The 26065-nt window shown below is 36.3% G+C and overlaps 1 protein-coding gene across 3 annotated transcripts in view; it reads right to left on the bottom strand.

The window, feature by feature from the left end:
• ZFAND3 (zinc finger AN1-type containing 3) overlaps positions 1-26065 on the bottom strand; it is a 135658-nt gene that overhangs the window by 93770 nt on the left and 15823 nt on the right. For 2 of the 3 annotated variants that reach the window (XM_061365979.1, XM_061365978.1), the window contains exons 2-3: positions 9375-9415; positions 7494-7520 (exon numbers count right to left, since the gene is read on the bottom strand). In XM_061365979.1, coding sequence (XP_061221963.1) covers positions 7494-7520; positions 9375-9415 — 68 coding nt within the window. Of the gene's footprint in view, positions 1-7493; positions 7521-9374; positions 9416-11244; positions 11304-26065 lie in introns of those variants that run through there. The other variant, XM_061365980.1, reaches the window with a different exon arrangement.

Here is a 26065-nt window from a genome sequence, read left to right as displayed (position 1 = left end):
ATTTTAGAAGAGAAATAAACTGAACTAAAAGTGTCAAGATGAACAGAACTGCAACTACAGAATTGCCACATATGAGAAAGAAGAGAACTGAAATTTCAGAATTTTGCCTAAGACTCATGAAGACTAAGACAAAATAAAGAAGCAAAAGGTCCCTCTTGGCATCAATTCTTCAAATGTATAACAGCCAGGTCCAAAAACTGTCTTAGCACAGCAAGGGCTCAACAGCCGGAACTCCTTGCTCTGTGTATCCCAAGGAGATGACGTTGGCTAAGCTACTTGGACATGCATCTTGGGGCTGAGTATACAGGTGTAAAAGCATAAATAGACAAAACCAAATTAAATACAGGTTTTCTAAACTAAGACTGCCTTTCCTCTTTCATACAGTCTGACACTAATATGTTACACTCATTTCCTGCACTATCACTAATGCTATGTTACGAATTGGGGGGTGGTGGTGTGAATCGGTATTACATACAACCAGAGGAACAAGCTTCTATCCCAGAGTTTGGGCAATTTACTCAGCACGAGGGCTTTGACTGACTTTGAAGACAGCCAATTTGCATTTTAATCTAATATGTGCTAATGACACGCTTATTTCAAGCTGATTTGGAAGAGCAAAATACAGATATTACTCTTCAGAATGACCTCTTTTTTTTTTTTTTTTTCCCAAGACAAGGCTCTAGATTTATCTCAGCTCCTTAAATGAACACTGCTACTGATTATCATGTCCATTATATCTTTACAAACAGTCAATGAAGCAGGGAAATATTATCACTCAGTAACTGATGAGGAACAGAAGTGGAAGGAAAGAAATAAAAAAAATAACAAAAAAATTAAAAAGCGCAACTTGTCTCATACCACAAAGAAATGCTTATTGACTCTGAAAAGAAAATCAGGTCTCAAGTTCCTGGCTAGCTGCCTAGCTGCTAATCTCAATTATTTCATATAAAATAGAGAGACAATTGAAAGCCATCAGTTACATGGGGTTCTATTATCCAGGTCATGTTTGCCCTGTACACCTGCTTGCCTAACAGCTTAAATCATCTTAAACAGCTATATTTCCCTTACACCTAGCTGCTGAGCTAAAAGGTTTTCACAAGGTTTTTCTTGGTCTTGCCTTGCTTGTGTATGCAAGGACTATTGAAATGTTGTCCAAGTCAACCACTGTGACTGTTCACTAAATTTCTTCTCAGTGTCCTTCACTGAAGGCTGTTGGTGGACAATAACTTCTTCCTTTGAAGTTGTGCAACCATATAGAATGTAAAAGTTTGAGTGAAGAGAGACAAAAGGAAATGTTGGGGCTAAAACGCAAGAAAGAATTGCAAAGTGAACTTCTAAAACCGTTGTATTTTCCTTGAACTCACCAGGAAGTTTGATTAATGTAAAGACCAGTAGAATACTGGATAATTTTTGCCACAATCACAAATATTGATGGTAATAGAGGTACCCTTTCCTGATTACCTGGAAGTGGTAGAACAATGAGTCCTTCCTCAAATCCACGTAGCATATAACCTCAGTACTCTTATTTAGGAAGTGTTACTTCTAGATTCCTTCCCTTGTAAAATACATTTTGAAGCTAGCTCTGTTACCACCTGGCACTCCTTGCACAGCAGTACAAGGAGAAAGAGAAAGGTCAGCTGCTAGCCCTGTACAATTTTCATGTGGCATTAGCAATTAGAATCCTAGAGCACATGCAGTCAACTCAAAAGATACCCCTGTGCATTCCTAAATATTCCACATGCAATCCCTGCATAACACATCTCTAATGACAAACTAAATATTATTTGCAAGATGAAATGTAAATCTGCATCCTACTTCTCAAAAGGAGGAGCTGATTGTTTCTAATATGTGCTCACTGATACCTAAGAGATACTTTCTTCTCAGAGAGAAAGAGTTAAATATCCTCTTATATTCCCTGAAAGCTGCTGGTCCCATGCAGAGGTGCCATGTTTTATTTAAAACATGCTCGCTCTCAGTAACCACTTGTTCTAATTGGCAAGGCAAGGCTGGGTCCCCAAAGCACACAGCTCGTTACATTCAGTTTGGATTACAAAAACACGATGAAACAAACTGCATCGAAATGTACAAATTAACAGCTCAGGAGTGCACGACATGGACATGGAATTAGATTGCAATATGGAACAAACTCCACAGGGAGGCTAAGGAACAAATCACTAGTGTCTCTATAAACTCCAAACGAGCAAATACACAAAACAGAACACAGACTTTTCTATAAATCAAGCAAATTGCTAAATGGGAAACAAAGAAAAACATTCCCTCTCCTATCCTATGCACACACTCTCTTTAAAGAGAATGGAGTTACAAGAAAGTTTAATAAATTAAACCTGTGGGTTGCACATTCTGAATAGGTAACTCTGCTTTCATGCTGGCAATGTGCAAACATCATGGTAATTAAGTCATATTTCTAAACATTTCTCTTTTTTTTCCACATCATCAAAGAACCAATACACAAGAGACTAAATTACAGCTGGTGTTTCAACAAGTCATTTGGAAAGGTTATGAGTTAGAAGGTGAGCAAGATACTAACGAAACAGAAAGAAACTGGTTTTACCATAAGAAGAAAATATACTAGAAAACAGACCTATGAAAAACTAAAAATGATGCAAGTCTGAGACAAAAAAAGGGCTGAGCCCTTTTCTTTGCTTGTAGCTGAATCTATACAATGGGACTTGCAATGCCCTCAGATAAGAAAAAGAAAACATATGGAAAATATCAGTAATGCCTTGTCCAGAGAGAGGAAAAAAATAAATTAAGACTATCCAGCAGTCCTTTCAGGTAGCCAGTGCTGAGAAAACATCGTGTTTTCATTTGAATGTCATTTATATTTTTAACAAATGAGCTGCAGACTACTAGACTGTGAATTTAGCAAGATGCAGTCCAATGAAACAGTCACTAATGTCCTACAGGGTACACTGCTGACAGGATTGATTGACTGTAAAAATGTTAAAGCTCTTAATTAAAAGGCATTCCATTTTCCTAGACTGTGTTGGTGAAAAGACAATTCCAAATCTGACTGAAAAAAAGCCCTACTAACTTGAAGTCAGTAGTAGCCATAAAGAAGAGAAAAAGAAAAAAACCTGCCCTACCTCAATACGCAACATTTGAGTGCCAGTTGACAGTTACAGAAATTCTCTTTTTTTCTTCCATTAACAATTGTACAGAAATAAAAATACTTGATGGGCCTGTCCTCCATCCGTGCTTGCCTTTTCCTACTATTTTATACAGATGAAGATGGGAGAAGGAGGAATATAATTGAGAAAATTGAACTAGCAGCTGAACCACTGGTCCTATTGACACCCTATGCTGCACTGCTGTGCACACACCACCTGAATACAGCCAGGTCCCAGGCAGATGAGAGTTGTTACCTTCCATACAGCATCTTTAATGCCTTTCTATATAATGCATAGCAAAATCATGTCAGTATTGCTACCAAAGCAGCACAGGAGCCCTGTACTCACAACTTTGATGCCATGATAGTATAGATGAAGAAAAAAGTAGAATTCCACAAGTAATATTACACTAACTTCATTCAAAATGGGATCTCTATTTAAGCCTTAAAACTCCAACAAGCCTAGAAAGCTTCAGGTATCACCATCTTCTGAACTTCTGATTTCCCGATAGATATTGACTAAGAGGAACACATAGCAAAATAACGATTATAATTTGGCTGATGGTACTGTTTTTGACAGAAGTAAAAAAAAATTAGTCCTAAGCTTAGATAATGCAACTATACTTGAATAAACTCATTCTCCATTACTTTGTATTTCCCCTTCAAAACTTTAAGATACATTAGGAGAAAAGGAGTCAACTGAAAACATGAAACCTTTCCCAATCTTTTCACAAAATACTGCCCTGTTCTAACAATGCAAACAGAGGTATTACTCAGAACTTTTAAGCTGCAGAATAACTACGTATACTAACAGAGTAAAAAGAAACTTTGGGGTCAGCAGCACAAAACAAGCTTATAAAAAAAAAAATTAAGCCCAACAAAAGTAATTTATTCAATTCTTTTTCTTAATTCTGTTCCATGGTGATTGGCTCTCGATTGTCTCTCAAGTTGAACACACATCTCACCTTTTCAAGTATACTAACTATGCTAAATATCTTTTCCCTACCAGCCTTCCCCTTTCAAAAATTCTTTGGTCATAGAGTAAAAGTAATTAAGTGTATGCCAAGCAATATCTGTATCTGGAATGTTATAGACCATTATTAGCAACTGCTATAGAAATTAGAAATACCTTTGTTGCCACTATGACCAGCTATACAATTTTCCAAAGAATTACTTAGCTGCAAGCCTGACTGTGTAATAGAAGTTTAAGATGAAACTTGACTACTTTCAAGTGCTAGCCAGTAAAGCATTGGGTTTTGGAGTCAGCACTTCATATACTTCAAAATACAAAGACAGACATGACTACAGCAACAAATTCTAGCCTAATGAAGTAAGAAATTCAGGCACCAGTTTCCACTTGGAGCCAACAAAGGGAATACTACAATGAAAAAGATACATTTTGTGCACAGGTAAAGCAAGCGAGTACTCAGTGCTGGTTTCATACTTCTGAAAATGCTTGCTGCTTTTCTAGCAAAGTACTAAAACATGTGGGAATTCACATCAGAAATTACAAGGATATGGAAAATGCAAACCTAATAGATTTTGATCATGCATTTAGGAATGAAAGCTTTATGAAGAGCATATTTTACCATTTATCATACAACAAGCATAGAGCAAAGATAACAACATCTGAACAAGCAACATGCAAGATGCACTTGTCGAAAAAGTTTTCAGCAAGCAAGCTGAAAGCTTGACTGAGGATCAAGCTAGGAACTGGTTAAAAGCAAAATCTAGTTAGGCAGGAATGCTGATTTTTGCAGTAGGTATTATTACTGCCAGACAAAGCAGCATTCTAAATACCTCCCAGGATTTACAAAGACTAAAAGAGGAAATTGTGTTACTGAAGTGACTCTCTTGAGTCACAAATCCCCCAATTTTGTAAGCTCCAAAAACTGTGCATGTGACTTAGGCCATGACAAAATAAAGGTCTGCTCAACAAAGCAGAAGGGTTAAGATGCACAAAACCATGAAATAACTACAGTCAAGACATTTAGTTCAGTAAATAGAAAGAGGAGCAAATAATCTGATATGTCTAGAATCTGATGATACACAGAAGCTAATTGTCAGGGGTTTTCTTCTCTCTTCTCCCCCCCATCAGATCTTTCAAATTCAGGAGAATAAAAGATTCTATTGGCATTACAATATTTCATAACCTGGCATAGAGCTAAGCATATGTATTGAAAATACATATATAGTTCTACCAGTACTGATTTCCTTCTTCATAACTGGGGATGAAGTCTATCATTTTTACTCATTAAGATACCAGTGTTTAAAAACACCAGCATTTCAAACTAAAAATAAAACTAAACTAAGTGCTGAGGTCTCTAAAACTCAGAAAATTCTTGGGATACAGAGGTGAAGTATTTTCTCGAATTCAGTGATGCTGAGCTTGAGCTTCAGAGAACATAAATGCTGCATAGCTGGATTAAGAAGAGAAATGGAGACCCATCTCTAGAAGTTTCAATTACACCTTCAGACAGAAGGCCTATGAAACAGATTCACATGGATTTGTGAATCTGTTTCATGTCTTCCATGAAATCCATGTCATCATTTCATCTTCTTCAGTTTCCCAAGTGCATCTCTCCACCAAACCATCCAGGGCTACACTTAACCTACAGCTTCATATACTACTGATTAAATCTCCTTCCTGCACTACTCTTTCTAAAGCTGATAGTTTCAACACAAATGAAACTTTCTAGACTCATAATCAAACGGATTAAAAGCAGACTGCATTTTGGGGGGTGAATTAAGTAGAATGTCTAGCTTTAACATTTTCTGTATTTAAATATTTGTTCTTAGTCTGTTAAGAGTTTGTTCTGTGACTGTTCCCAGAAGTTCCAATTAAAACTGAGTTCTTAAGGTACCAGGTGTTGCTTCCATGAATGTTTGTAGAATCCCTGCCTGAAAGAGCCTACTTTATAGAAGTGGCTTTTCAAAAGTACTCAAACATGGCCCTACCTTAAGTTGAGATTAAAACTTCCATAAACCTAATGGGAGCAAAGATAGATTAATAAAGAGTACTTCTGAAAAATTTCACTTACCACTGTCCTGTATTGTAACCACCCAAATTTCACAGTTTACCGTATTGAAAGAAGAGAGGTTGCAGTATCAGGGAACGATGTGGTGCTACCAAGGGATATACTCTGGTAGAATTTTCATTTTTTTTTCACTTACCACCCTATATTCTCATTTAAAAAAAAATAAAACAAAACAAAAACCCCACACTATTTCATTTGTATTCTGAATGTGCCAGAAGTCTGAAGCAGCTATGCCTTAGCCATCTAAAGAGCAAATTTATTTGAAGCAATTTAATATGCAGGATTGCACTTGTAATGTACCTAGAGACTTTGAGGCATTGATAGCACATGGTAAACACTGACCTGGAGACAGAATGTTGCAAAGTACTTTGCAGAAGTACAATTAACTTGAAATTATTTCAGAGAGGCTCTTGAACATTTCAGAGTCTGATGCTTCTATAGAGCTTAAATAAAATAAGTCAGGTATTCCTTCTTGGAACAGGCAGATGGGGTGAAGAGAAGGCAGAGGGCTTAAGAGGAGAGCCAAGTTCAAGCTCCACTCCAGTATTTATCAACCTTTATGTGCAAGCCCAGAACTAGTCTGTGGCAAATGAACAGCAGATTTGTGGTTGTACAGAAGAGCTCAGTCAAAACTGTGCTCTTCTTGGCAAAGGGTTGCATGTATGTGTGCAGTATCCAGCTCACTCTTGCCACAGAAAGTGGAACATTATAACCTCAGTAATAACCTGTGAAATGTATTGCTGTGTTTAATACAAGAAAATGTATTGCACAAAACAAGGAATTCCAGTCTCTGTGCTACATAATCTGGCTGCTTTTGCTGTTTGTTTCATCATTGGACAAGCAGGAGTGAAAATTCACTGAATTCATATTGATAATAAATTAAGAAATCACAAGTGTTTGGTCAAACAAGAAGGCAAACTCTCAGCCCTGACTATTGCCCTTTTCTTCAATTTCCATGCTGATGAATATCACAGACACAAAACTATGACCATTTTTCCCAGGGGATGGGGACAAGAGGAAGGGCAGAAGCAAAGAGCTCATGTATTTACAAACTTCCACATAGTTCAGAAAGTCTGGAAAATAAGATAGGAATGTTCCACATAATAACTCATATTGCAGTGTAAACCCAACAATATTTTCACCTCTTGCTGACCTGCTGCCCTTCTCCCTGGTCTATATAAAAAGGTAATGCTTACACAAACGTAAGGGGCTTTGCTCTGTGTGTATCTGAAATTAATTCTTTAATAAATAGGAAAACTGGATTCTACTCCTTCCCTCTTTAGAAAAAAAACCAAACCCATACGTAATTTAACAAAGTTACTAACCTTTTTCGTTGTGTGGATTTCTTTTTTCTAAAATAAAAGAGAAAGGAAACAACAATCAAGAGAAAGAATAATTCACAGTTTTCCCTTGCATACAATTCTACTTCAATATATTTGAATTAGTAAGTTGCCATATTAAAAGCAAAAAAAGAGAAACATTTTCCCACATCTTATCTCTGGAGTACCTGGACTGCCGAAAAACATTTTTCAACAGCTTACTCGCCTACAATCTTGCTATTTGTAGTGGTTACATTTACAGAAACAGAAGTATACATCTTTCTATATTGTGGCTGGAAATCCATTATAAAAAGATATGCTAAAAATACTCCATTAACATTAAAAAATGATGACATTGAGAAGGTTTGAGTTACTACTCAAACAGAACTGGTTATTTCAGGGCTACTTGTTGAAAGAACCACAGTTAAGAACTAAAAGACAGAGTGTATTTGTCTTTTCCCACAATACTCGGTTTTGTTTCAACATGCAATAGCTTCTTAAGTTACTCAAATACTTTTAAAATCTTAAAATAAACAATCTAAGTGAAGCCTTGAAATTTTTTAAAAAGTAAGCTACCCCCCCCACTGCAAATCACACAAATATTTTGGTATCATTTTGTATTCTTACAACAGGAAAAACGATGAGCAGAGGTAATGGACTCCAGGAGATTTACAGAACAGAAGCCAAGAACTTTTCTTCTTGTTAAAAACAACCACCAACAACAACAAAACAGTAAAACCAAAATAAAAGATGCTTTGCTTAATACCTGGTCTGCTGGCTATGAAGTTTTGGGTATTCTATTTACCTCAGAATATGAAGGGACGACTATTTTGATATCTCATTATTAGAAAATCCATATTTCTGAGGTACATTAATATAAGTTGTTTATAGTGCTAACATTAACGTAACAGTTGCACTGAGTCAAATCAAAGACCTAGTAGCTTGTTTCTGACTGTGTTCAGCAGGGATAGAGTACAAGGGCAGACTTGCACTTTCTCCAGTATACCCTTTCTGGTGATCCATGGCTTTGGAAAACAGCCAGAGGAATACATGCATAATTTTTCTGAACAGCCTTTGACAATCTTTATTTCCTATGTGTTTGTTTAATGACGCAATGCGAACACAAGATTTGAAAACTACAAGTTGAAATTTATTTTTTGCTAAGAAAAAAAAAATCTGAAATAGCTTTAAAGTTTAAAAGAAAAAAAAAATATCTGAACTTTCTAATATTGCATCTGTTCCCCCAAGAGAAATTAAAAATCGTGAACTATGACAGTAATTTAATTACAATTTAAAATGATTTTATAATAATAAATAAAAAATAGAAAAGCATAGCTAGAGGATGAAAACTGGAAAAGGTCAATAACAACTCCTAACATTTTACAGAGTAGCAATGACCTTGCAATAAGAAAACTATACGCAACAATTAGAATTAGCTTACTGATGAGCTACTGATGATTATTCAAGGACTGCAAGTTAAAAAGAAATAGAACAAGATGTGTCCTATACCAACTTCTAATTTTTTTAGCCATTTTTCATTTTTAACCATATTTCAGAGATTATCAAAATAAATCCTACAAAATTCCAGAATACAATTCAGACTTATGCATTTTGAAACCCACATCATCCATATAGGAGCTGTGCTTACAACAGAGCTCTGTAGTTCAGAGGTGCTCCAGAACTCTGTAAGCCTCAAGAACAAGGTTTGATTGTCACATTTACACAAAAAGTTCTTGATTAGCAAATAAACTAGGCACCAAAGTGAGGAAAATCTGATTACACATGCACACTGAAGGAAGAAAAACCCATACGCAAATCCCAAAGGAGATGCCAACAATGTGGTTTCAATAATCTAACAAAAACACAAAAACCTTTTACTGCACTTACCAGCAAAGCATTTGGAACAGAGGTTCATAGTCTTGCTGGACCTGGGGCAAAAATAAAAAAAAAAAAGTAGAGCTAAAAAATTCATTATTATTCTAATCAATACAGGGAAGATTTTGGGGGAATGAAGCAAGAATATATAGGGTATGAACTTAAATCTTACTAGGAATCAAAGACAAGTGGCTAGAAGTGGCTGGACTAGGAACAGGGTCGGGGAAGAGACCTCATACGGCACTCTCTTTCCAGTTTAAAGAGCTTCCATAATACGACTTCCACACATTTACTCATATTTTTAAATAAGCTTACTTTACCATTCAATGTGTAATGTTAAACACTCATCATTCGAACCTTTCTACTGCAATATGGTAATAATGATAGACAGGAAGAGCCAATACATTCCACTTGAATATTAGACTCCCCTTGGCAACAGCTCTACAGTCCTGACAAATCCTGAATACAGTACAGCAATGGAGAGATTGAATTCTTGCACTTATAAGGACACAGACGGATGTGCTTTTGGAAGTCTAACTGGAATGGCTTAAGAAGTTATTACCTCAAGCTGTTCATTACTACCTTCAGCTGCATCCAGAAGAAATTTAAAATAACCTGGCTGACTCTGCACTGACACGGACTACGATAGTTCATATGATCCATTAGTGAGCTTTGAGGGCAGCAGCCTCCAGCCGAGAGAAAATTAGCTGGAGAATGACAGCAATCTCTTAAGCCTCCCAGATGTCTCCAAAGTGTTTGTGCAATTATGTCACAAGTGCTCACCCTCATAAAGTCAGTCAGCTCACAAGAAGAAAAGTTTTTAAAAAGTAAAGCTATCGACCTCCCCAGGGCTATCATGAAACTACCTAAAGCAGTATAATTTGAGAGAACAAGTTTCTCCCAGTATACAAAGTGTTCTAACATCACAACATCTCCTTTACAAAGTGAACTGAAGAATATTCTCAAGAGCTCTCTAAGTGTTGAAATGTCTTCAGGTAAGTGCAACCCAGCTTCTGTGCACACTGCCCAGTATTTGATTTGTTCAGCATTCCTGAATCAGATCTGCCACGGCATGTCAGTATTAACATCATCCTGAGCAGGTCTGAAAGCACATATTGACAGGCAAGGCTGAACCAAAACTGGGTCTATACCTCCCCAGGGCAACCTGTAGCTGGAACGTATTATTTAGCTAAATTAATTGCATATTTATCTTTACAAATATGCATATACAAACCCAACTGAAACTACCAAAATAGTTGTTTTCAATGTCCAGGCAAACATAGACAGAATTTTGAGACCTGCATCTTACAATATATAAATTATAAAAAATAAACTGCTTATACCTCAAGGCAAAAAAATTGTCAAATTTTTCAAAGCAATTTTATCAGAAATGAACACAACTGTCAGAATTCTAGAATTCACACACATACCCCTGAGTTTGGAAATGGATTTTGAATGACTTTCCAGTAACAAAGTAAATCCAGACCTGGTTAATCATATCTCACTCACATCAAAACATTACAGATGCTTTTCAATTCATGCACATTTGAAAGCTGCTTTACATCAGGCTCAAGAATTCTAGAAGAACACAGTTCACTGCAGATATGAGACATAAGCACTTGTCAGCTATAGCAAGAGCCACAGACACATGAAAGCTGGTTTTAAATGCAAACAGTATGCACACAAGAGAAAAGTTAATTTCCAGGAAAAGCAGAACAGCATTTGTAGCCACACAAATACATCATCAAATTGGTATATACCCAAAGATTCAACATCTAAATTGATAGTCTGCACAGATTATCTACCTTCATAAGAACTGCAATTAAAAACAGCATGGTGAGTCAACACCTACAGCATTATTGTGCTGCAGTTCAGTACTCACTGCTTATGGGTTAGACCTTCTGGAGCAGCTCAATATGCCAGGCAGGAGCTTCTCTGCAAAGCCATTAAACCCCAGGGGCAGCAAAGAAAAAGAAAGGCAGAGTTCAGATGGTTCATATTGATGACATTGGAATGGGCAATGACAAATGTTTTCACCGGTATAATCAACCATCTCAGCTGTTAAATATCAATCCAAAGCCTCATATAATATTTACTTATCAGCACATCAACAATGGAAGACACACACAACATACAGCTATGTGGAAAAAAAAAAAAAAGAAAAAAAGAAAGACTGCCATTTACTCATAACACCAAAACCCCACAGATTTTCTGAAAGGACAGTGCTGTTGGACAAGTGACTTGGTGAGCTAATAACCAATTCACTGTTCCTTTCACGGCAACTCAAAGTCAGTCTGAGGCTGCTACTTGAGAATCTAAACTTTGGTTTTTTTTCCCATCTTTTACAGTCACTTATTTCACTGTAGATCTATCAACATTACACTAGAACTAAGAAAATGGCATTTTTTTATTAGACACAGTAACACTGTGGATCAACAATCAGCCCCCTTTTGAAAGTGCAATATTTAAGTAGAGCAAAAGCCTTGCAAGGAAAATGCATTAAGCAGTTTACATACATCAAACTTACTAGGTATTATCTGAGAGTCATTGTCAATATCTGCCAAGTAAAATATATGTTTTACAGCCTTTGTTACACTGAGAATCCTTCCTCTCATCACCAAAATTTCCTCTTTGCAGCAGGCAAGGGCTCTCTCATCAGTTAAAATTGGGCAAGCCTGCATATTGCTGATTTTTCTGTGAAATAAACCTTGTTAACCACATCACTGTTTTACATTAACTATTTCCTAGTGATCCCAGCATTCACCAGAAGCTTATACTGACAGGCAGAACAGTTAAAAAACGTGGACACACTAAGGTAGTTCCAAGATTTCCCTCACAAAAGTCAGCTTTATGCTTAACAGTACCTAAACTAGAATTACTACACCATAGACTTTATATGTACAATATCCCTAGAAAGCCAGCTTTATACTGATAATTTACAACCTCCACTTGTACATAATTTAACCTGATATTCAGGAAGCCATTCATATTTACAGATAAATCAAGTCAAATAGAATGGTATTATCTCCAAGACAGACCATAAAGTTAAACCCTATTTGAAGGTACTTCTATCTGTCAAAAAGAAACCATTTAACTAAAGGGTGACACAAAATTATTATGGAGATTGGAAATCACAAGGTGAAGAAAGCTCAGAAGGTCAAGTGGCAGAGCAAGAGGCAGAATACAGTTCAAGCCAGCTGGAAAACCCCAGAGGCTACGGAACGACTGCATGCAACAGTTCCACAGAGCTCAGTGTGTCAAACAAGCATAGGCATTAAATATGCTTCCAGTGCCACACGAAAAAAAATGCAAAAAGCCAAAAAAAACCCACAAACAACAAAGCAAACATTCCTTTAATGTCCAAACAACAGCCATGAAGGTAGCAGCAATGACACTGCAATTTTGAAAGAGGACAAAGCTTACAGAAATGGGAAATCCTGTAAGTTGCAACATATTTACACTTTAAGCAATAAATAAATCACATGTAATGATAAAAATATAAAACACATTTGAGGCTATACAAACCATCTTCCCTTACTTACACTGTGGTCTCTACAAACCTCCACAGCAAAAGAAGCTATTTGATCCTTCAGACAGATGCACACACACACACTAGTGTCAGGTCCTAACTTCAGTTAAAGGTGAATAATGTAAAGTGACAGCCAGAAAGAGGCATTCAATATCAAAAATAACATACTTCAAATTCTATGTATTTATAAGTAACTACTTAATAAAACAGAAAAGACTACTTCCCCAATTTCACTTTCATATAGTCCTTTCTTACGAATGGTGCCTTATCTACTCCACTAAAAGCACTCCAAGCTATTTACTCAAATTTACACCCTACACTACTAATTACTTCTTTTCTTTTCTTGCCATTTGGCAGTATACCATTGTGAGGTACCATCCAAATCAATGCACATTCCACTCCGTCTTCACTGGAAGTATTTTTTTACTTCTCCCTCTCTCAGTAAATGATTTTATCAATACAAAACCACACCTAAGCATGAAGTTTAAATTCTAGCTATAAATGTCAAAGACAAGATTGCTAGATGCAGTTTATCAAAATGGACAGAATATAATAAAAAAAAAAAAAACCCACCACCAAACCAAAAAACAAGACAATCTCAATCTGAGGGTTCAAAAACAAATTCCAGGTGGAAATTTTGCACATTCTAAGAAAGTAAAAAGAAATATACAGGAATTTGTCTGATCTCAAGACTCTCAGTACTCAGTCTCCCTAATGAACACAATTTTCTGCCAAGAAACTTAAGAAAACCTAATATATGCTGAAGGTTTTGTAATAAAATCCCTTTTCCAAAATATTTTCCAGTAGACTCTCAGGCACTTCCTAGCTTCCTCAACACCTATTTAAGGGGAAAGAAAAAAAAACCAGCAAACCAGAAACACTAGTAATCAATACTACCTTAACTCCACACAAGTGCAAATGGCCAATACAAATGCTCAATTTCATCTATATTAGGCTTGTATTTGTATGTTTCCCACACTTTTTAATAGTGACCTAGTATACTAATGTAGATACCAAGAATCATGCAACTGCACCAGACAAAAAACTAATACAAGGTACATATCCTCAGTGCTTGAAAAACACCACCAGAATAACAGCTATTCTTGATAACAATTTTTGTTCTGTTGCTTTTTGAGGATGGAAGAATAAGGAGTTTGGAGAAAAAATGCTTTCATATAGAAAGCATGCATTACATATTTAAAGATATTTAAGCCACAGATGCTAATTAAGTATGACTGCAAAATCTCAGCTTCTGCATTTTTATTGGGAACAAGGTTTTCCAGCACATCTAGTAACAATCCTTCATGATTCAGAAGTTCCCATGACTTGGTAGCAGGAAAATGCACCTGCTTCAGTGGCACTATAATTGCATTGGTGATTAAACACACTATGTTAAATGCTTCTTGGTCCCCTTCCAGTACAGGATTACAGTGGGATCACAGTGTCACCACAGTACAAATAGATCTCCACCCCTGAATGATACCTGTCTAATATTGTCAGGGGTCGAATGTTTGAGAAACATTAACTTAATGACATGATTCTTATTAATTAGTTAAAACTACAAAGAAGCTTCATCTCTATACATTCAGCACATACTGTTTTATATATGTGGCAACTCAGAACAGCTATACATATGTTAAATCAATGCATTTATAGTACTGTAGTTAATGGCCTGTCACCATTTCCATTATAAAGCAATTTTCAAAGGTTTATAACTCTGCTGAAAAATTCACTCAGAGCTGAATCCTTCCACACAGCAAAAGCAAAAGCATAGCCCACATAGGTTTACTTTCATCTAAACCAGACTAGAAGGATTATAGAATCATAGAACCAATAAGGTTGGAAAAGACCGTTAAGATCATCAAGTCTGACTTATTAAAAGAAAATTGATCCAATTCTGTATTTCCCTTTCACTTTTCATCATTCGTTTAGAGCACGTAACACTTCACCTTGTACAGGAAGGAGGTTAATTAGACTGTGTTAATAAGACTTTCAATCGTACTTTGAAAGTTGTGTATCCTGTACAATAGTTACTGAAGAAAGCCATTTCACTTCTCTAGATCAGAAGTCACCTCACTGGTTTCATATATGCTGCACATTTAATATTTACAGTTCCTCCTTAATTTATTATCTTGCTGTGGGGACATGGGCAAGGGATTTTTAGACATTTTAAACAATTATTTGTATCTTTATGACTGAGGCAGCTCAATTATTCTTCAAGAATGATGTATGCTAAAGTCTTTTCCAATAAAAGAACAAAGTGGAGTACATCAAAACCAGGCAGACCTGTAGAGAACTTGACAACCAGCAAGAGATTTTTAAGCAAACTAGAATCTGAAATTGAATATCCCATAAATGCAGTCAATGTGCTCTACTGCATCAGCTGTTGTATACCCACACGCTCAGTGATATGAATTCTAGTTTAATTAGAAAAGTGGTATCAGGAAGATTTTATAATTATTCCTGTTACTAAAAGGCACTTCTTTTTTGCTTGGAAAATACATTAATATTCTGGTTTTGGACTCCTCATTTTCACCACAAACAATTTAAGTGTTGCTTATCATTTCAAGATTTTTGGTAAGCTGCTGAAAATGATGCTTCAGTTAGTGAGTCACATGCTCATAAGGACCTCATTATCCTGACCTCAATATGAAATTAAATGGAGGGTAAACTTTATGCACAGCAGAGCGTACCAGTGCAAACCCTTCTAGCAGCTTTCTATACTCAAAAAAGATATACTGATGCATCCAATGAAGTAGCTGTATCCTGATCTATTATTTTTTATCAGTACCTGCACTCAGCATTCTTTTAGAACCCTATGCACTTTTCATGCTTTAAATATACAGACACTGAAGTGCTTTGTTGACAATAAGGCCAAAGAGCACAAATATACATGAGTAAGAGGGGAAAATGGGGAAAATACACAGTAAAAAAGTAGCTCCTTATTCTTACAAAACATATCATGGGTTCTGACACAAAAGCACTGATAAGAGTTTAAATTCAAAGCCTCCTCCAACAAATCATATTATAAACTGCAAAGAATCCAGTGCATCTAAACTAGGTAAGACAGTTTGTGAGAATGTGTATCTGACTCAACTGGGTTTCCAGCTGAGCTTACAAAGTTGGTACCCTCCAGCCAAAACTAAATGCTTCATATTCCCATGAATACATGCCTCTACATTTTCTTAAAAAAAAAATAATAAAAATCTCAGTGGCAAAATCCTATACCAAACATTCCTCTGCAAGTCTTCAAAAATCTTCTTCACAAACATGTGCTGCCTACTATCTGAAGGACAATAAGAACTGAAATACTAAGTATTAACAGAGTCCAAGAGGCCTTTAGTAAATCAGAAATAAAATTTGAAAGTTCTGATCTACCCACCTTCCATCAGTTCCTCAAGGACATTATTATTTATGTGCACTGTAAGTAATAACTAACATTGCCCTATGACACCCCAATCATCATCTTCAGATTTACAATGTGAAATCACATTAACTTTACCTTTTCCTTCAGATCAGACACTCCAATGCTCCACAGATAAGCAGCAGTCAAAAACCCATTCTATTTGTGTTATTCCTTTTACCAGAGGGTAACAGATACTAAATAGTAAAAATTCTTAGAAAAAAAATAAGCGGGAAGTAACAAATACAATAGGAGTAGGAGTACTGAAGTTCTTTAAGTAAAAAAAGCACCTCAGATACTCCATCCCAATTTTTGGGGGGAAGAAGGGGGAAAGGGGAAAGTTACTTGCAAAATAACAGATTTAAAACTTGCCCATTCCTGATCTGATAATAATATTGGCTGCTGCCAATATTATTATTATTATATATTCAATCTTCTCATTAACTACAGTGAGCTTATAGGTCTTACCTTCTTGTATTTCTGTAACAATATGATTTGGTTCAAATAGGGAACAACTGAAGAGTAATAAAGCTGCTTCAAAAACAGGATTAAAAACTTCCATTTGTTTAGTAGACAGTATTCTGGCCTTCATCATTTTCTTTGATTGCATGTTAATCAAAGATAACATGCACCTGACTCACTGAATAAAACTATGTTTATTAATTTCTTCCACAGAGAAAATAAACTCCTGAAAACAAACACCTGATAAAACAATAACTTTATGTAATGGGGAAGTTGACTGTGTGTATGTCTGCATTTTTAACTTTCCGTTTACATGCCATGGTTTAAATAAATAATGAAAACAATAAAACAAAAGTATTTTGAGTCATAATATGTAAGCTTTGTTAGTATGTATACAGATGCCTTTCATTTTTTCTTCTATACAGAAAATCTTTCCCTTCTCTTTCACAGCTATATGGTCACTACCACAGCCATTGCACTGAACAAGAAGTCACATAATGAGGTATATCCTATAGGCACTGAAACAGAATGAGTGTGGTACACAAAAAAGCAACACAGACCAACCAGACAAGTGTTGTATTTGACCTTACAGAAAACAGTTTGCTTGTTATGGAGCAGAACTGGCATTTTTTACACTACATTATTCTGAGTTTATCTTATTTTATTCCACCTTTCAACTCTCTATACCTTTTCAAAATACATATAAAAACCTGTGTTTCTTCGAATTCCAAAAGGAAAACATCAATTCATTCCTAAATAGTCAAGATTGGGTAGCTAATATATCTAGCTATCTTAGTTAAAACATCCAAAGTGCTGGGGACATTGTCAGAGGCCTCAGCTGTTTCGTTTCTGACTGTGATCAAGAACTGTTTTGTCTTCTGCAAGTTTAACAGCAGCATGCCTGAAAATTGATCCCTTGCATTCCAGAATGAGCCAAGGAAGGGCAGAAATCAGGGTAAAAGAACAGATCCACAGATACCTTTCAGGTGTCTTTGCCCATACAACCTGTCTTTTGCACAGCAGTTTAAAAAATAAAATAAAATAAAATAAAATAGCCAGGGAAGTTCTCCTCTGCCACTATTACTGACTCAATACTCCCACCCTCCCAAATCTCTTTATCAGAGACCATGATAAACAAAGCAAAACACTGAACTGGATACAGAAGAAAAACAATAGCAAACAATAACCTAACCTAGTCCACCAGTTTGGGACAATTACTAAAATAAATTATACTGAAGGGATTATGTTGTGGTTTAAACCCAGCTCGTTCACTCACTTCCCCCCCCTTCTTTCCCTCTCCCAACTCCCGGAGGGACGGAGAGGAGAATCGAAAAGAATGCAACTCCCACGGGTTGAGATAAGAACAGTTCAGTAACTAAAGTGTAACAAAAATCACTGCTGTACTGCTATCACCAATAATAATAATGGTAAAGGAAATAACAAGAGAAGAGAACACAACACCTCAACACCAGCCAACTGATAACTTGCCCTCCCAGCCTGACCAAGCCGACCAATACTTCCTCCAACCCCGCGGTCCTAGCCCTTCCTGGTCCCTCTCAGTTACATCCTGGGCATGACGTGCTGTGGTATGGAATACGTATTTGGTCAGTTTGGATCAGGTGTCCTGTCTCTGCTTCCTCCCGTCTTCCCCTCCTCCCCGGCAGAACACAAAATCCTTGGCCAAGCCAAAACATCATTGTTATCAACTCTGTTCCCAGGCCAAATGTCAAAACACAGAACTGCACCAGCTACCAAGAAGGAGAAAAATGACTGCTACCCAGGACAAGTTAAAAGAAAATAAGTATTGTAAAAGTAAAAATGAAACACAGATAATAATAGGTAAAAACCCTTATTTTGCTTTTAGCACCCTCATCACAACTACTGGAAGAATGACCTAAGTCTAAACTTGACTACCTTATTAAACTTAGTGTAATTACTCTGACACATGAAATGGTTCAGAAAAGTGCCCTCACCTATATAACCTGCCTGTTGTTATGTATGTAAACTGAGGAAAGGGAAACTCCATTCTGCCAGCTGAAATATAAGGGACTGAAAAATAAGCATCACAAGACTACACCATCTGCTACCACATCAGACTGCATAGCTCTCAAATTATTTACTAACAGAGATCACACAAACTGAAGCTTGTATTAAGTCATGAATAACACTACAGTATGCATTTTTGCTTTCAGATTTTAGGTGTTATCTTCCAAACAGAGAGTAAGAAAACAAAGTTATAAAGCATGGACATCAAAACCTGCAAGATGGAAGATCTGACATATTAGCATACTTACCTCATAGGCTTAAAGGACTCACTGCTTGAAAATATTATAACTTACACTCATCACTGTAAAAGTTTCTATGCTGCTACTATTATCCCTGACACGGAACAAAACGCTGCACATAATTCCTTATGTTGTCAATCAGTACTACTCCCAATCTAATACAAACATATACAAACCATCTCCAGGCATCTTCCAACATATTCCAACAACCCATCAAACCTGGAGACCCCTAGAATTAGTTAAATTAGAACCGGAAGCATGAACATGAAACCCTATTGCTTATTTATTTATCAGCTGAAAAGGCAGTCAGATCTACAACAGTATTCTCTAATCAGAACTCAAATCTGTATTTTCTTAAAGGTATCAGGGTGATTGAGTGCAAAAGAAATACTGCAAGTTAAAAAAATCTCTTAAAAATAACACATTTTAAGCATTCTTAAAATCACTTATTTTCCCAAGAGAAGTTCTTGTATGAGTTATGTACGGGTTAAGCTGAGCATCCAAGAAAGACAAGCCATGTTCCAAAGTGTTCTCCACTAACACTTTATTTAATAGGAAATATTCCCACTCCTATAGGTTACTTAATAGGAAATATTCCCCCTGTCTTCTCTTGAGCACAGCTTACGAAGAACTGGCAAACTGGTCCAGCTCCTAATTGACCTACTCAGAGAAAGCCATCTGGATTCCCAACCTCAGTTAGCTCTTGGCTTAAAAACTCTGCAGAGCTCTTAAAAATAAATAAATAATTAAATCAGACATGGCAACACAAAAATGGCATAGGAAGCTGGAGAGACAGATTGCTTGTCTTACATTAGATGGTGCTCCCTTCCCCTTGGCCTTCGCACACAGCCAATGCCAGAAAATTATACTGACTGCTTATTCAGTAAAAACTCTGGTGACTCTATATACTTATACCATAGGTATAACCACCTAATGGGTTATACCTCGACCCCTAAGATGACAAGGCATCACAGAAAAGTACCCACAGAGGACCAAAGTTAGCACAGCGCCTTCCTGCTGTATTACAAAATCTGCACCCTCTGGTTCTCTGCCAGTTTGCGCTGAACATTTATAACTTTTTAGGTACTCGAACATCTGCTAAACATTTTATAACTCAAGCTATCAGCACACAAGGGTTCCTGTTGTTGTAAACACTGAATCAGCTGAACCACTAGTAACACTAATGAGGATTTACTGTATAAAGAAAACATATTACAGAAACCAGGCACCACACTGCAGCACCAATGGATGAGTCACAGTAGGGCTTACACCAAGTTCAGAAGATCATCCCTCAGCTCTGCAAAATCCAACATAACTCACAGTCTACTTAGATTTGCATTGCAAGGCTGCAGTGAATGCTGTTTGCAGTGGGCATTACTATAGGATAATCCAGCCTGCAATGTCTGCAAATAAGTCTATAGGGAACAAACACCACTTACAAAAATCAGTTTCTGTTATTAAGAGCCTATCAGTAGTACATAGCAACTAAATACATTATTGATGTGGTGGTCTTGTACGTTAGTCATAGAAGGCAAACTGCTGATTAAGAAAAACAGGATAAATCTTGTAATTTATTACAGGGTTCAGTATGACATATGCAAAACAACCCAGAAAATTTCCCCAGTAAATAAAGTCTGAGTAATCTACATAAAAATGTTATTTGATTGCCTCCTTCTCACACTACATGACAAGAGATCTGGGCTATTTTTTCCTGCTTCTCTTTTCAGCATAAGAATTAGCAAATCAGAAGATTTCAGAATGAACACATTGGGATTCTCAAAAAAAAAACAAAAAACAAACTCAAACAAAAACAAACAAAAAAACCCCACAAACCAAAACCACAAAAAAAAAACCAAAACACCACCACCAAAACAAAAGAAAACCCACATGAAACCAAACATGAATACTTAATCCATTTAAACAGAATAAGAGAGGCATTCATAAAGTGGTGGAGCAATGTTGAAATGAACAACACTGTATATTTCAACTCACTTCCTGCTCCCTCAGTAAATGTTTGTGAGAGCTCCCACTTCTGCTCTTGAGACTTTATTAAATTCAACAGAAGCAAAGAAGTGGTTTGACAGTCTCAACAGTTCTCCTGATAAATTTCAAAGCCTTTAAGTGTCTCTGTAAGGTTAAAACAGCAACAGAAAAAAAACAAAAGACACAGTTATAAAGTCCCTTTTTAAAAATGTACATGGCTCAGGCTTTTCAACTGGCCAAATCTTCACGCTGAAGAATTAAATCTTCCTCAAAAATTAATTTGTGGGTCGCCTGAGAATTAAAATCATCAGAATAGCTAAATACCAATAAAACTTTAAATTTCTTATGCATCACACAAGAAATGACCAAATTTTGTTTCCATGTATCCTGAAGTTTATAAAAAGATAGCGCATCTTATTTACAAAAGTCACCTATACAGATTAAATTTTTGAGTTCATAAGAAAGTACTAAGGCATGTCTCCAAAGTAAGAAATAGATTGATGTGGTGGTCTTGTTATATATTAATTATAAAATTATGCATTTATGTAATAACTGATTAAGTTGGGAATGCCCCTGCTCATGGCAGGGTAGTGATGAGCTTTAAATGCTCTTTCCCATTCAAACCATTCTGTGAACGTAAACATACAAATAACATCATTAACTTATGGCTTGTAAAATTTGCTGTCTGGAAGCTCTAAATTGACTAGAAGTGGTAAAGGAGACAAAACACACTGCAGTGGTCAAGGGAACGCAGTCAGGTATTTGGTTAAGTAACATAAGAGTACAAAACAATCTAAACATATACTGCTTAATAAGCACTTTATCTGAAAATGCATATTCAAGAACTATGTGGTTCTTTAAACCCCCACATTTGAAATAAAATGTCTTAACAGTATAAAACAAGTTCCTCCCTGTCACAGTACTCATTTTCAGGGGAATAAAATGCACCTCCAAAACAAACCAAATACAAATCCACTCATCTCCCCAACAATCTCATGATTTTCCTGCTACTGAAATTTTCTTACTAGTTTCATATCAATATCCGACATTTTCCTCAAGCTTCAAGATGCAAATACAATTCTAATTTGCATTTAACTAATTCACCTGTCATAGTTTACCCATAAGCTACAGCACTACAACCACCGCTGCATTAGTAGTTTCAGAGGAACAAAAGCTATACTCATTTTTGCATTTGTGCTACCATGCAAGAGAACCATAACTAAATTAGTTTGGTGGGTTTTTTTCTTTATAACACATACACTAAGATCTGTCACAGGATGCAGGCATGGTTTCTTTCTGTAACACACCGTGAACGTTTCACCATACAGCACACAAGAAGGTCCAAAAGCCTCCTCTACAGTAGTGACAGAATGGTCCAAAGGAAAAACAAAGAGGTTTTGAACAAACTGCCTCTTCTCTCTCAGCTGCCAGTGGGACAGACTGTCATATCTGGTTTTGCTTGCAGTACTTCTTATCCATTGAAGGTTGAGCATTTTGACTCGTCATTTTTCATTGGAACAAAAGTATTACATTTAAATAAATAAATAAATAAATACAATAGTCACTGAAATGGACAGAGCAGGTGAATACTCTGGCTGGTCTCCACTCCTGAGTGAAGTTTTTCTGATGTGCAAAGCAATGCCTTTTATATATCAGGCTCATAGGTTCTGAAAATGTTTATCCTACCATAGCTGAAGGTCAGTGACTAGCTCTCCTTCTGGCATATATAATACAAAAAAAAGCTGTATGATTTTATCAAAGTGTCTCAAATAATTCCAAGGTTGGTTAGCGGAAAGCAGAACACCTAAAAACATTAGCCTTCTCCATAAAAGCTACGTTGTATGAAAGCTCTATATTCTATTGATATTGCATATAATTATGAAAGCAGAATCTGTTAGATGGAATAATGTGTTTTTTTCATTAGTGACTCATCTTCCAAGTTACTGAGGTTTTTGAAACTGCACTGTATCAAACATTAACAGCCTGGAATGTTAGACCTTGAAGCATGTCTGGACTCAGGGACTATTTCTTACCCAGTACAGGCATCCACACCTCACTGAAACTAAACAGAGATTTTTGGATGCATGTTATCAACTATTTATTATGGGAAAGACTGGTGGTAAAAGTAAATTATTCCAAACTGCTTTTAAGTTCAGAGCACTGAATGTTAAACATCCATAATAACGACAGCTACTGCCCTTCCCTCTCTGTCCTGCCACCTCCTCCCCTCTGAATTTAACAGAAGGTATCTGAATTTGAGAACCTGACCATTCAGGATACCTGAACTCAGGTTGTATTTTAAACACCGTTTTTTCTACTACCATCATCAGAATTGTTCTCCCCGCACTCGTCATTGTGTCCAGTAATCCTGCCACATTCCTTACTTCAAGCAATTTACTCAACTGCCCTATTCAGGAAAAATCCACCTAACAGGGCTCCCCCCACCAGTCACAGCACACAGCCTAAGGCACAGGGAAAGGGGTTTAGGATAGGAGAAAGAAAGTTTCCACGAGATACCTCAACGTACTGCACAATGCGGCTGCCAAGAAACTTGTAGAGGAGCTAAAATACAACAGGAGAACAGACCTACTAAATTTAGGATTTACAAATTTTTCCTTGAAACTTGTACACTGTTTTGTGGGCTCTCAATGTACTTCTGCAACAAATGTACAGAGAAAAATTACTACAGCTTTTTTAAATTAAATACCTGAAGTAATTTCCAACTCAAAACTGTTTGGAAATAACGTCAAATGACAAAAAAATCAGATATACTGCTACAGATTCTGCAAAACAGATAGTCATAAATAGAACATGAACATAATGTTGAGAACATATTTTTCCCTAACAGTTCGTGAGCAGAAACAATAATAAATTACTGTGAGTGACGCATCTTACTAATGGGGAAAATACGTATCTTTTTCAAATGCACAAAATGATTTCTGCAAGTAATTAAACACACAAAAGAGCAACCACTAAGAAGTCCAAAAAATACTACCTTATGAAATTAAATTATTATTGCACACCAACAATGAAAATAATTACATTTCTGTCCACAGCCGTAGAAAATATTTCGGACTGATATTTAAAATACTATTAAGTCACCACATACTTATGAGTCATTTTCACATGTGCAAACTACAGACAGAAGTATGGCTAGTTATCCTGTTTTATGGCATTCCATCATCTGAATGTTCTGAAATTTTACTGCAAGACTAAAAGTAAACTACAGATTAAATATATCACAGGTTTTTTTTCTGTTATCTTGCCAGCTGGGGAAAATATTAGAATGTAAAACTATATTATTTATTCAACACCTAACTCATTTCAAAGTTCTTAAAAGCTGATGCAACAATAAACATGTACATGCTTTAAAATAGGACTACACAAGTACATTTTTAATGCACTTTAGTCAGACACAAGCCTATCAAATGCTCAATCTGCTGCTGAACAAAATCACCCCACTGAGATATTCACCACATTTTTGCCTTTGGACTCAGCCCTGCAAACCTACAATCACTGTTTGAACCCATTACATAAGTATGGATGGTAACATAACATTTTCAAAAGTTCACGAGTGTCAATGGAATTTGACACACAAGTCATTTAAATGCTTTGAAATAAGTTAGTATATTTGGACTTTCAGTGAAGGACACTCAGTTACAAGAACTATGTTTGCCTTGTTACCTATGACAGATAAAAGAGTTGTTTTCTTTTAATTCAACTACGTTACTTTCAGGGCTTCTCTTACTATGCCCTCCCAGTAAATAAACCAAAAAAAGCAAATTAAACCCTGTGTATTACATTACCAGAATTCAGGTGGGTTTATTTCAGTCTTAAGCTTTTTGATAATTGAAAATGTACAAAAAAGGCTAAACAATCTCAGTGAGATAAACCCAGAAAAGTGAAATTTTAATACTCTATGATGAGAATGTCCATTAATTCAGGATCTCTACCAGTGTAACTTAGCTTTTTCATATTCATGCTCCAAGGTGTAGAAACAAGTTTTAGCTATTTTTGTCACAAATATCTTTCAGCCTTATGCATTCCAGTATCACCCTCACTCCTCTTAATGACATATGAGAGGTAAAATATGAGTTCTTTCCTACTGCTCATCCGCCGAAGCTGGAATTTGATAGTACCCATCCACAACAGCAAAAAGCTGTTCTTTCTTTTCCCCTGGAATTTTGCTCAAAAAGTCTACCCACAGGCTGTACAGCAAACAAGCAAATCTGCCCTCTGCTCTCACCCAGTCACCATTCAAATTTTGCTCCTGTAAGCAGCAAGTGACATAGCCAGTGGAGAGCATTCAGCATTCCCGTTACACACTTGCCACTCATAAATCTCCCTTTATGTTTGCAGTGAGATAACAAATAACTCTGCTTTCAATCTCCCATGCATTTTCCCCAACTTTGTAAGTACACTTTTGTAGAACTCATTTCTACCTCGTCTAGCCTTAGGTATTTCCTGGCCTATGCTGTATCACTCTCCTACTCAGTTACTTTGGGAAGAAATTCCATTTTAGGGTTTCAAACTATTCTAATGGAGAACATGCCGATTTATTAACAGTTGACAATTTCTCACAGTGTCAACTTGATTAATTCTTTTTCCAGTTTAGGGAGCTCTCTGTGTCTCCGAAGTACAAATAAATATTTTCATATGATTGCTGCTCCAAATTTGGGTTTGGTAAAATCGAAGTTTTAATGAAAAATGTATTTATATTTTGGTCTCTTTGTGGGAGCTCTTCATGGCTAGCACTTACAAATAATAACAAATCATGTAAAGCTCAAATAACAAGTAGATTTTTTTTAAAGCAGCATTTCTTATTAATTTTGTAATCTTAGCAGTGCAGCAGTACAAGGAAGTGTAACACAATAATCTGCCAAAACATAAATAAAACCCACTGATCTCATCTCCTCTCAGTATCTAACTAATGAGAAATGCAACTAAGTAAACACTGTTCATGCTCAATCACAGGGAGGCTAGTTAAGTGTTTAGCTTAATAATCAAACGTGCTATCAACAGCAATAAGTCTTGTTTGGAA

Source organism: Neopsephotus bourkii, unplaced genomic scaffold (genome assembly GCF_033783945.1).
Source record: "Neopsephotus bourkii isolate Nb327-2 ecotype Australia unplaced genomic scaffold, CSIRO-AGI_Nbou_v1 NB_1292, whole genome shotgun sequence".
In the NCBI taxonomy this organism is placed as follows: Eukaryota; Metazoa; Chordata; class Aves; order Psittaciformes; family Psittacidae; genus Neopsephotus; species Neopsephotus bourkii.
This window is presented reverse-complemented; position numbering and strand designations above follow the sequence as displayed.